The sequence below is a fragment of the Tachypleus tridentatus genome, chromosome 6 (genome assembly GCF_004210375.1).
Source record: "Tachypleus tridentatus isolate NWPU-2018 chromosome 6, ASM421037v1, whole genome shotgun sequence".
NCBI lineage: Eukaryota > Metazoa > Arthropoda > Merostomata > Xiphosura > Limulidae > Tachypleus > Tachypleus tridentatus.
The window spans coordinates 86,148,988-86,161,268 of NC_134830.1; the positions used below are offsets into that span (position 1 = coordinate 86,148,988).

The following is a 12,281-nucleotide window of genomic DNA, read 5'->3' on the forward strand; positions in this document are numbered from 1 at the left end:
CGACTAGCTCACCAATGTTTAAATTGTTGCATTTTAAATTGGGGAGTGCAGAATATTTGACTTCAACATATGATGTCCATCAAGACAACTTATCACTCACGGCTAAAATTGCTATCTTCATAGAGACTGCCATTCATTAATGTTTAGAAAAAAGAAGAAAGAGGAGAAACAAGTCATAAAACATTCTTTTTAAAGGATGATGTAGGTAGTGCCAGAAAAATATAGAAACGTGATAGAGATAATCATACAAAAATCCCTACATAAGTAGTCCCTGAGAATGGGAAGTAATCACTGCAAGATTTTATAGCATTATTCAATTTAAATGCTTTTATTCAAACCTGAATGCATGCAAATCGAAGGAATTTGACCGTTATTTCAAATACATGTTTTTTTTTAATATTTGGCTACTTGTGTACTGATTTTTGTTTTGTTTTATATATTCATCCCTATATTGTTTCTGTACTTTTATGGTATTAGCATTTCTACGTCAACCTTATTTTCCCAAATTTGTTTTATTACTTGTTTTAATGTCTTCAGTCTTTTGCAGTTTGCAACTTTAACTTTACGTTTTTCAATGTTACGATAAAAAATATTACTTTATATCTATCTTACCAATAATCTTTTTCTCTTACTGTTACTTCTTGTCAGTTTTCCCATTGTTTAAAATCACTTTTACACATTCCAACAAATTTCCGTTTTATCTAAGTCTAAATCAATCACTAGATCACTCTCACACTGCATATCTCTTCCCCCTCCCTCCGCTGTTAACACAGACAAATTTTTAAAAATAATTATTCTTACTGTTGATTCAGTGAGAAAAATCCTCTTTCTCCAGTTTTAGTTATCTTCGATATTTTGTTAAAATGAGAAACAAAAAATATATTTATATTATGATATCATATTTTTTTCGGTAAACTGGAAAATACAGCTCGGGTTTTTGCCCAGTGATGCTCCTGATATTAACGACCACCCTATCCTGGGCCGTCTCTATCATTAGTCTCATTCGCGGTATTTCAACCAGATTTCTCGACATTGTCCAGTGCTGTGGAACTCTTAGATCTGCTATCATTTGACTGGCCGCTTTATCTTACTGGGAATTTAAATCTTGGTGGCGTGTGCTAATTTGTGTGCCAAGTAAATCATGTCAGTAGGATGAACCCCTGTTGCGTAATTTTCTATGTTCTGAGCTGAAATAAACCTCTTTCGTCCATAGAATAATAGCAGGACTCCAACTTCACACCTCCGAAGAGTAACAAAGCCAATGTGTTTTTGTTTGTTTTTTGACAAGGATTAATATGTCGAAATGTAAACTGCAGTTTGACAGTGATTGATAAGCGTTAGTTTTTACGATAATATTGTTACTTGGTTCTGCACCTGAACGGTAACATGTGACATAATAATTTATCTCAAAGGTCCGATTTCCCGGTAGGACAGCGGTAAATTTTCGGATTTACAACATCAAAATCGTGGATTCGATTCCCTTCGGTGGATACAATAGGCAACCGATTTGGCTTTGCTTTAAGAAAACACACACACACATACTTAAATGTCAGGAAGCTGTCAAGTTGCTCTGTCTGAGACATTTTTAGAGAGAATATTGGAAAGTTGTGCTGACATAAAGTTGCAATAATGATAAGTTTTGTTACGGAAGTAATTGAAGTTAACAGCTAGTGTTTGTGTTCCCTGTGTACAGTATTTTATTGTTTATTGTTATTTTCATTACTATTATTATTTATACTATTTAATACATCCAGTCTTATTCTTATAGATTTTTATTATTATACTTCTATTATAGAGACTGTTTTGCGCTGTTAGCTTAAAATAGGGATTTATAATTAAGCTAAGTCTCCTAGCCTGGCCAAACTGATGAAGCATTTCATTCTAATCTTTATACGGGAGCACGTAAAAAAAAAGTATGCCTAATTAGTTATACTTACTGCCAAGTTTATTTTTAATTTTGCTCTAAGTAACTAGCTTGTTCTGATCAAAAGTTAATTAATATTAATACAAGTTTTGGCAAATGCTGAGTAGATCCAAAACTCTACAGTTATTTAGATTTTTCATATATATTTCATAGTACATATCACTGTGATGGATGATTTACAGCGAGTGATGACCCGCTATTAAAAGTGTCCTTTTTCGCTTAAGACTAATTCTAATGGCTTTATATCACGCTGTTTGTACACCTCAAACATGTTATAAACCACCGAATATGTATGGCTTTATGTATAATTCTAGTCACTTCAGCCCGTTCATATATCTTATTTAGCTTTGACTGGCCATCGCGGTTGTTTTACAGATTTTTTCTTGTTATCTATTAATAACATTGTTACATTTTAGTGGACTGTGATTCCCTGAAGTTATGCACCTTATAATGGACGGTGTCATCAATGGATCATAATCTGTTGGGAATATCCAAAATGCTTTTAAAGTCGCAGAACGTTGAAATTTCAATCGAACAGTAATTTAGTACACTTTCCAAGTAAAATTTTGATTAAATGCGGAAATCTGTTAAATATAATGGCGGTTCATACACGAAGCACGTCCCGCTTTATAAAATTAAGTTGAACAACTCTTATAATAGAGAGTTCCTAGTTTATTACGTTAAATGTTTCAATTGATTAAAAGATCTTAATTGTTCAAAATACAACTAAATAGGTACTTTTGTAAAAGTAAAAGTTTACAATAAAGATTTAATATACATTATATTACGTACTGGAATGTTAATTTTCGATGGTGTTCTGTTCGAATAAAATGGATCCACATTTACTCTAGCTATAGCCAGCAAATATCGGTATACATCTGGTAGAAAAATATTTCATTTACTCTTACAAATTAACTGTATGTGTAGAGTTTAGAATTTTGTTGTGTTTTCTGAGTGTCATTTAAACATGCTACTGAATGATCCAAATAGATGTAGTTCAGGGCTCTTGAGTACTATTTGTTTTCAAATTATTGCATGAAAAAACTGTTTGATATATTATGGTACATTATTATGCTTCCATATTAAACGCCTCTTTAATTATTACTTAGTCAACATCAATTTCACACAATGATTTGACCACCACTCTTCGTGGTTGGAGTTTTGTGGTCATATTCAAAGTTTTTTTTAGGTTTCGTTAAACTCAGATTTATTTATTTATAGCAAGATTTATTTTGGTAGTTGATCGTTATTTGCTGTGTTTCATTCTGTTCTTGATGTTCAAGCTCTGTAGATACGTCTTATACTGAAGAATGAAACTTCTTACTCTAGTTTACAGTCATGAACTATTACTATAGTCTAAAGTGATTAATTAAACGGAACCTAAGTGGTGTAATTTTACAGAACCTTTCAAAGATCGTATTGATCATGTAACTATCAACAGTGGATTGTTCAGCCGATATTTTTCATTAATATGTATTATGGTGTTTTTATTAAAGACATCACCGACAGCGGACTTGGCTATAAGTAGGTGGGTTGAAATGTCTCATACACTGATACAGTCGATGGCATATTCAGTATAACTTATTCTATTTGAAGGTCCATAAAATTTCCTTGTGTAATTCAATCCAATCTGTGGCAGTAACTTAGATTTGAGATATTTAAAGTTTCAAAATAAATCTTGGGGCCTGAAAGACGACCCGGGATGGTCAGAAATTTAAGTTTCTCCTCATCCCGCGCGATGAAAGTGTTTGAGACAAACGGAAGTCTTATAGGTGTTATAACTATTAACTAAATTAAAGTTCACATCATTTCTTTTCTTATTTTAGGGATTAATTACGGATTTCCAGATTGTCGAGTATTAACCAGATAATAGAGATAATTTGTACAGGGCTACCAGGCGATCGAATATTTTGTCGGAGAGCTTTGTTATTATGGAGTTATTAATGCCTTCTTCTTCGTGGACGGTACTTTTGATAGTTTTTAGCGTGATTTTACGTTTTGTAAAGGAAATGGAGAGGATATGATAGCTGAGCTGATTTGACAGTTTAGTATATTGACTGGAGATGATGACGTGTATATTGAATTATTTGTGATACTATGATTACTGATGAAATTGTAATGATGTCTGTGAAAGAAGGCTTGATTAGGTGTGTTGAATAAATTCGTCTAATTTTGCTTGGAGAATTTGGCTTTATCATCATGTGTTTTTAACTAGTGTTGGTTGATAAATTGTTTGTATTGTTGTTGTATATGTTTTTAAACTTGCGGCAGAAAAGTGCGGGATTAGAATTTGTTTCATCAATTGATGTGCAAAATGTATTCCAATTGTTCTGTTGTTGAATTCTGACGAGTTTTTGACTTGGTTATTGGCATTATTGGTAGTTGGTTTTGAGGTGTGGAATCGAGTTCTGATAAATAGACATTAGGTTATTATCTTTTTCTGGAGTAATTTTCCATGAATTATAGTTCTGGGTGATTCTTTTGTTAGTGAGTGTGTTTTTGATGGACGCATTGTTGATAATATCAGATAGTGAGTATTCTATCTTTTTGTTTAATGCGATAAAGTATAAGTGAGAGTACTCGAGAATTTTGTTCTTGGGATGAATGCCAGAGCGGATATTGTATATGTTAAAGGAGATAGGTTCGTGGTTGTTGCCAAGGTCATCAAGGACTTGTGTCATCTTTACAGCTACTAACTTTTATAAACGCTATGGTAAAGACATAATGAGATTCACGTGAAGATTTTGTGATGATGGGAATGCTAGTTACTAGCTGTAAGCATATGAGATTTTAAATTCGGATATGTTAAATTTTTAAGTGGCTTCGTTTAAAAAGTTTAAAGCACACTCATTGATTTCAAATACAACAGTCAATATAAATATAAACAATACACTAAATACAGTTGCTTTAGTTTTAATACCTTTCTAACACGAACGGTAGAAAACTAATTAAGTTAAATACCATGACGTTAAGATTGTTTTTTTAACTTAATGCAAAGGTTCACGAGGGCTATCTGCGCTCGCCGTCCCTAGCTGCCTTCCCTCTAGTCATCACCACCCACTGCCAACTCTTGGACTACTCTTTTACCAACGAATAGTGGGAATGACAGTCACATAATAACGTCCACACGACTGAAAGGGCAAGCATGTTTGCTACGACGGGGATTCGGACCCGCGACCCTCAGATTATGAGACGAACGCTTTAACCCACCTGGCCATGCCGGACCTGACGTTAAGAAACATCGCAATTTGAGATTATTTTGTCAATAGTTGTAAAATAGTTAGCCCAAAAGTAAAAGGAAACTTAAGGTTTACTTGTATTCCAAAGACAGCTGGTATGGGTATTAAAATTTTAATTAAAATAAGTCATCATGAATTAAGTTTTACTTAATATGATATGATGACAAACCATGAACTTAAGTTTTATTTCAAAACAAATGTTACGTGAAAACTTGCCAGAACACGTTTACTTGTAAAATGGGCAACACTTGCTATTTAATTTTTACTAAAATAATAATTAGTACATAAATACATTACTTATATTTTTCAGAGATGTTACTAGTATTCATTTTCTGAGGGATTTCACCAAAAAATTGTTTTTGTCGTGTAGTGTGAATTCAGAAAGTACTGTTACCAAAGGTGGAAACAGTTTAAAATGGTTTCACAAAAATGTTTCTAGAAGGTGTAGAGATCGAAATGATTTGTATTCTCAGGAAATGTAAAACCTATATCAGCAGTGATATGAAAGTGTAATTCAAAGTTAAAAAAACAATAAGTACATACATATTTGTCTTCATACAGGTATAAAACATTAACTTCGTTCCTGTGTGAATCCTGACGGTAGTCTAAACCTTAACAAGAAAGGATTCAGATATTCGATTCATTTTAAAGTGTGTTGAAGTCATTTTCTGGAATCAGTGAAACAATTCTAATTTATCCAGAGTCTACTTTGTAGTGGAGTCTATTACTCCAGAGAAGTAACCAATACTATTCTGTTTTTATTTGCAATAAATAAAATTTATAGAGATATTGTCACATAGTTATTCTTTTTCCAAAATTCTATCATAATTTATTAAAAACTGTTGTATATTTTTATAGGGAATCTTTGCATTTGTGACGTTTGGTTTTGATACGAAGGCTGTAGTTTTGCCCGTAAGAAAATGGTAGGTAGTAGTTTTACGTTTTTATAAACTCTTGTCTAAGTACAGTGGTTTGAGATCATACAATTAGAAGTGGTCTAAAAATGTGAAAAACTGAAAATTCAACAGATTAATATATTTTCGCCAGGACTTAAGTATATTATCTGTGCCTTCAAAACTGTTAGATTTATTGTAATAATAATATCCAACCATATCGAAGTTATTTTCGTTCTACAAAACTTTTATTATGAAACTGAACGTCACGTTTGGTACGAGTGAAATGTTATTACCAATATCACCAATAACTATGTTATAGTTACCAGTATTTTGTATATAGGAAGTGTGTGTTCTTTATATAAAATCTTATACAATTTGTCTTTATTTCAGAAAATAAAACGGTTTCTCTTATTGTTTTGAATTAAGCACAAAGCTACACAATGGGATATCTGTGCTCTGCCCACCACGGGTATCGAAACCCAGATTTTAGCGTTGTAAGTCCGGAGACATACCGCTGAGCCACTGGGGGGCCGCGGTTTCTCTAAATATGTTTCAAGGATGGTACGAGATTGGATTTATAATTTGTATTTAAGAGGAGAAGCTTAATCATAGTGAAGACGTCTCATGTATTGCTTCTATTCTTTTAAGCATATGAAATGGCATAACGATTGCTCAAAACATTAAAAAAGTCAATTACTGTTAGTTTATTTATTTACCAATTATTCATGATTACAACAAAAATCAATTTATTGATATTATGTGGATGGTTCTCCTTTTGTTCTATTATAGACAGTTTTTAATAACACTTATATCATCTTTGAGTATAACAATAATACAGTAAAACCTGTCTAAGCCGGAAACTGCATAAGGGGGGAAACCTGCTAAAGCTGGAAATATTAAAATTTTGCAGCATTATCTTAAGATTTCTCTTATCAAAGGCTCTCTATATGGCGGAAACTGCATAACGCGGATGGAAATCTTTCACCTACCTCATTTATCAACAAGTAGGATTAGAACCTGAGTAAGGCGGAAAAAATGTTTTTGATTAAATATTAATTTCTTATTTTATTAATAATTTATTTAAATATTAATACATTCTCGGACATTTTGTTACAGTAAGTATTGTTTAAATATATTTTGTTTTTTTATGCTGTTATTATTTTTGCAGTTAAATTAGATTCACGATTTTTAGAAATATATTTGTCTTTTAAATGCAAAATTCTACTCTTTAAGTAATTCTCACGAAAAAATAAATTACTATCTTAATACCCTCATTTTTAAAAAAAAGCTACTAAATAACCTCATTTTTCGAAAAAGTTGTTTGTTATGACGATTCCAGTTAAATCCAAATTCTGATTGAGATGACTGACGCAGATAATTCTGTGAACGCAGAAAGTTTTGTGAACATTGACAAGAATGTTTTAACAGAAACTGATGAAATTGATTAAAAATCTATAATAGAATTGCAAGATGGTAACAGTGTGAGAGATTCAAAAGATGAACAAAATAGAAAAGATAGTGAGGAAATAAAAATTCCCACTTCATCACAAGTATTAAATTATATTAATACTCGGTTACGTTTGATTCCGCCTTAGACAGGTTTTACTGTAATAGATTTTACTCTAGTTACAAGTCTTTTTCTTCAGTTTTTTAATACACTGTTATGTCAAATGCTTATCACACTGACTTTGCTATGTATATAGCGAACAATCTCATTTGTTTCAGCAATAATTTTGTACCAAAGAAATAATTTTCTTGATATCCAGTCTTGTTATTACACGTAGTTTATGTGAAATTGTCTTGAATTTTTAAAACAACAGTTCCGTAGAGGGTAGCATATCTTCATAAAATACATCAAGAATTACATTTTAGATTTTCAATATCTGAGTTGGAGAAGGTTAACCTTCAAGTTCGAAATTGCAGGAACTAGTATTTTCACATATGAAAAAAAAAATCAGTATTTGATTCTTCACTGATGTTTCTTTAGTGAACTTTTTGTTTAAGGTCATAACTGTTATTTGTTCAATGCTTGTATACAATTTTTATGGGATATCACTAATGAAACTGCAACATTTTATTTATGCATTATTGCAGGATTAGAATTTTACGCAAAGGGACACAAGGACCTGTACTTCCGCTTGAAGATCAACTTGACGATGATACTGCATTTACGTGTTTTCAATTTCTGACGTATCATTATGAGAACTGCCTTCAAGATCTTCCACGAGATAAATGGTCAGTTCTTTACTGGTGTTGCTAGAAGTACAAAACATATCGCTCAGTAGTTTACTGGAATAAAGTTCAATGTACAGTAGTTAATTCAACTATAAGTATATATATATATATACTGATTTCTATTAACAAATTAAAAATAATGTTTTTTGAATAAAAAACACAAAATAGTTGATGATATTTGAAAAACCAATAATTGTTTTATGAAAGCATGGATATGGTAGTTAATGAGACAGGATTATTATTTTTTATAGACTATAATATCTTTTTAGACTAGGACAGTTGCTTTTTCGTTGTTAAAGAGAAGCTGAATTCGTGGTGGATAGGTTATATTTTATAATATGAAATATAAACAATAAGAACTGCCTGTTTTGAAAATATTAAGTCATCCCATAAGTAATGTTCGAAAATTTCATACAGAAATGCATCATCATTTCTCTCTTTGTGGAAGGGTTTAATGACTACAATATGTAGTAGGACGTGTATAAAGATGTTCAGACAAATAAAAGAAACTAACTCAACTCATCTTTTTCAGATAATTAATAAAATAAATCCTTATGAAATTGGATGTGTCTGAGGAGCACATTAGGCATATAATGCTTTTTGAGTTTAAAAAAGTAATAGTGCAGCAGAATCTATATGAAACATTCAGTGTGTTTATGATACGGAGTCTCTCATTCAAAGAAAATGTCGAAGGTGGTTTCAGAAGTTCAGATCAGGTGACTACAGCTTAAGTGATGCGCCAAGTTCAGGTCGTCCTGTTGAGTTTAATGATGACTTGCTGCTAGCTGCACTTGATGAAGATTGTGCTGTAACAGTTGAAGAACTAGCACAGAAGCTCAATTAAATCCATTAAACAGGAAAGGTGTTAAAACTTGGAAAATTTATCTCTCTTGATTTGGCAGAAACTAACCTTAGAGCAAGAGTGATTATTTGCACTTCTCTGCACTCTCGAGAACGTAACTCACCTTTCTTGGACAGGTTAGTGACTGGAGATGAAAAATTGATATTTTATAAAAACGTTAAGTCCCTCAGACAATGGCTCAGTGCAGGTAAACTGACTAAAGCACAGCCCAAAATGGACCTCCACCCAAGGAAAGTCTTGTTAAGCGTTTGGTGGGATATTGTTGTTGTGATCCACTTTGAGTTGCTGCCACTCAATATAACAATTACATCAGATTTCTATTGTCAACAGTTAGAGCACTTGAAGTTGTATTGAAAAAAAGAAGCTTGCTTTTATCAATCGTAAAGGTGTTGTGTTAAAGCCTCATGCAGTAAGGATCACATCTGCAAAGATTGAAGAGCTAGACAGGGACAAACTTCCATATCCTCCAGACCTCGCCCCATCTGATTATCATCTATTTCGACGTTTGCAGAACTATCTTGACGGAAAAGAGCTTGGAACACATGAAGATGTCGAAACTACCCCTCTCTACATTATTTTCTTCCAAACCTCAAGAATTTTATAAAGTGGCATTCAGAAGCTTGTGAATCGTTGGCAGGAAGTAATTAATAATAATGGAATATACATTATTGATTAAATAACATTGAAATCGTTTGAAATCCTTTCTCTTTTTCTGAACCTAAAATCGAACATTACTTAAGGGATGACCTGATAGTTCCTTCTTAGTTTGTAACCAAACCTGCTCAACTTATACAGTTGCAGGCGTAACTCCACTAAACCATCATAGTGAGAAGTGTTTAAATTTATCTATAACGGAAATGGCAAAAACTGTATATATGTAACTACTAATATAAAGTCCACCATCTTGTTCTGAATGTGAACCTTGAATCCGCTTCTCTTCGGATATTCGTGCAATGCCACTCGAAGACTATTTGCACTCGCTGTTCCTACTTTGGAACTCATAGACGAGATAGTCAGCAACATTCACCTTAAACTCTTGGATTAATTTATCTGATTAACTAGTGACAACAAACCGTCACTCTTATAATGCACCCACTGTCCCAAAGTGCGGAGAATAATTTTTTTACGGCTAAAGGGTTCGAATATTGGACCTACAGATCCACAATTCAGCATGCTGGCTATTGGGTCAGACTTATCTCTTGCATGGATCACTTGTAAATCAATGTCCAAGTCTCGATTTGGTAAATTATATCATGTGACTTTACAAAATATAACAAGAGCATAGAGTATGTGTCCTTAAGTAGGTTTAGTTTTGTGAGTGACTCTGGTTTAGGAAACTATAAATTTATCTCTAATCTCAAGTACATATTAAGAGTAATAAGTCTTTATACTTTTTAGTGAAAAGTGTATTTTTGCTATTTCTATGAAAACATACCCTAATTAAATTAAAGTTACATGTAAAAGTCTGAACAGTAGTTGCCAGTTTCGTATAAACCTACACACAAAAGGTATCTGGCATAGCCGTCTATAGTTTTGAACTGATCGACTAGAAGGAAGTAGCCACCACTTAGTGTTTGATTACTCGTGTATGACGAAATAAGGGATATGGCCGTCACTCTTTAAGAACACTGAAAGTGCACAGCGCGATTTTGAAGTAACGAAATGTGAACCACAAACCTTTGAATTCATAGTCCGGGTACACCAATTACTAGGTTATTCCACACCCCCACCTCTCATTTTAAAAATTGGACTCATCTTACATATTGAATTTAGAAAGTAACATTTTCATTCGTACGGTTTATGGTGCCAATACTGGTATAAACAGCATAGTTCATTTTAGAGTAGTAAATGTGATGTGACGTCAACATAAAGTTAAAAATGGTTTTAAATAATCAAAGTTAAGTGTTTACTAATACTTTTATTTTATGTTTCAGAGCACATGAAAGTATGTTATGATTCAAATGAAAATATAGGTGAAATTACTGTAATATGTAGTATAGCGTAACTTACTAATCATATTTAACATAGAAAACAGCAGTTAAAAGTGAGTGTCAATAATATTTTATTATTTTTTCAGCTTCCAGTCTAAGACATATAACTCAGTATTCTGGGGTAAGGAGTTAGTTGATTGGTTGATCACTGTTGGACTGGCTAGGGGGCGGAAAGACGCCGAACTCTATGGACGTCGATTGTTGAATGGCCGAGTAATAAAGCACGTGAACGAGCAGATGCATTTCAAAGATGGTATCTATTTGTACGCCTTTGTACCACAAGCAGAGTATGAACAGAAATAATACAGACACGTTGTAGTGCGATTGAAACAAATTCAATATTTGCTTTACCTAACCATACATCACCATATGTATTTGTCTTTAGTCTGAAGTTTCAAGCTCATTCAAGTGATCATAAACCAAAGATTCTTGTTTTGGTTAGTAGGATTCGACGAGCACAGCACACTAGTCAGATGTTTATTGTATGTCTCATATCAATGGTGGGTGTGAAAAGGGCTTTTAATTTAATTATGTATTCGGCGAAATGGTTTCTATATTTTGCGTGCACTTGTAATTTAAACTAAATATTAAAAAATAGCATGCATTTTTCTTAGTAATTACTCTTATCAGTGACCTTTTCTCAAGTTCATGAATTAATAAAATCAGTGATTTGCATTATGTAATGTGGTATTTTCGAATTTTGTTTATATGTTTACGTACAATTTAAATGACGTAATATAACAACTATATTACAACTAAGTGTTTGAAAACAAGTTAATAAAGCCCAAACAACATCACTGAATTTTTAAACTATGTATCTAATTGTGTCATACAGGCTTAGATTTCATTTCTGCTACATCTTTTAACATATTTATCCAATTTCAGACATTTTGTTTTTAAAATAACAAGATGAAGTTAGAAAAGTAATCTTATTTTCAAATAAATAAAATTCTGACTTTCAAGTTTAGTCATGATACAGAAAACTGTCATACAATACTAATATGACGATGACAGTTTGAAATATTTCATATAAAATGAATTTTGTCAGAGTTTTTAAAGTGTTACAAGGTATTGCTAGTTACAACAGAATGATATTTTCAACTTTGCGTTTGCCATAGATTATGTTGTAATTCT

General features: G+C 32.4%; 1 protein-coding gene across 4 annotated transcripts in view; it reads left to right on the plus strand.

Moving 5' to 3' along the window:
- The window catches only part of LOC143252953 (lysosomal cholesterol signaling protein-like), a 68,368-nt gene extending 56,391 nt beyond the window's left edge, over positions 1-11,977 (plus strand). For 2 of the 4 annotated variants that reach the window (XM_076505898.1, XM_076505900.1), the window contains exons 16-18: positions 6,022-6,086; positions 8,154-8,294; positions 11,234-11,976. In XM_076505898.1, the coding sequence (XP_076362013.1) occupies positions 6,022-6,086; positions 8,154-8,294; positions 11,234-11,450 (423 nt within the window). In that variant the 3' untranslated portion in view covers positions 11,451-11,976. Of the gene's footprint in view, positions 1-6,021; positions 6,087-8,153; positions 8,295-11,233 lie in introns of all 4 variants that reach the window. The other 2 variants (XM_076505899.1, XM_076505897.1) reach the window with 2 other exon arrangements.
- Positions 11,978-12,281: the final 304 nt, after the last annotated feature.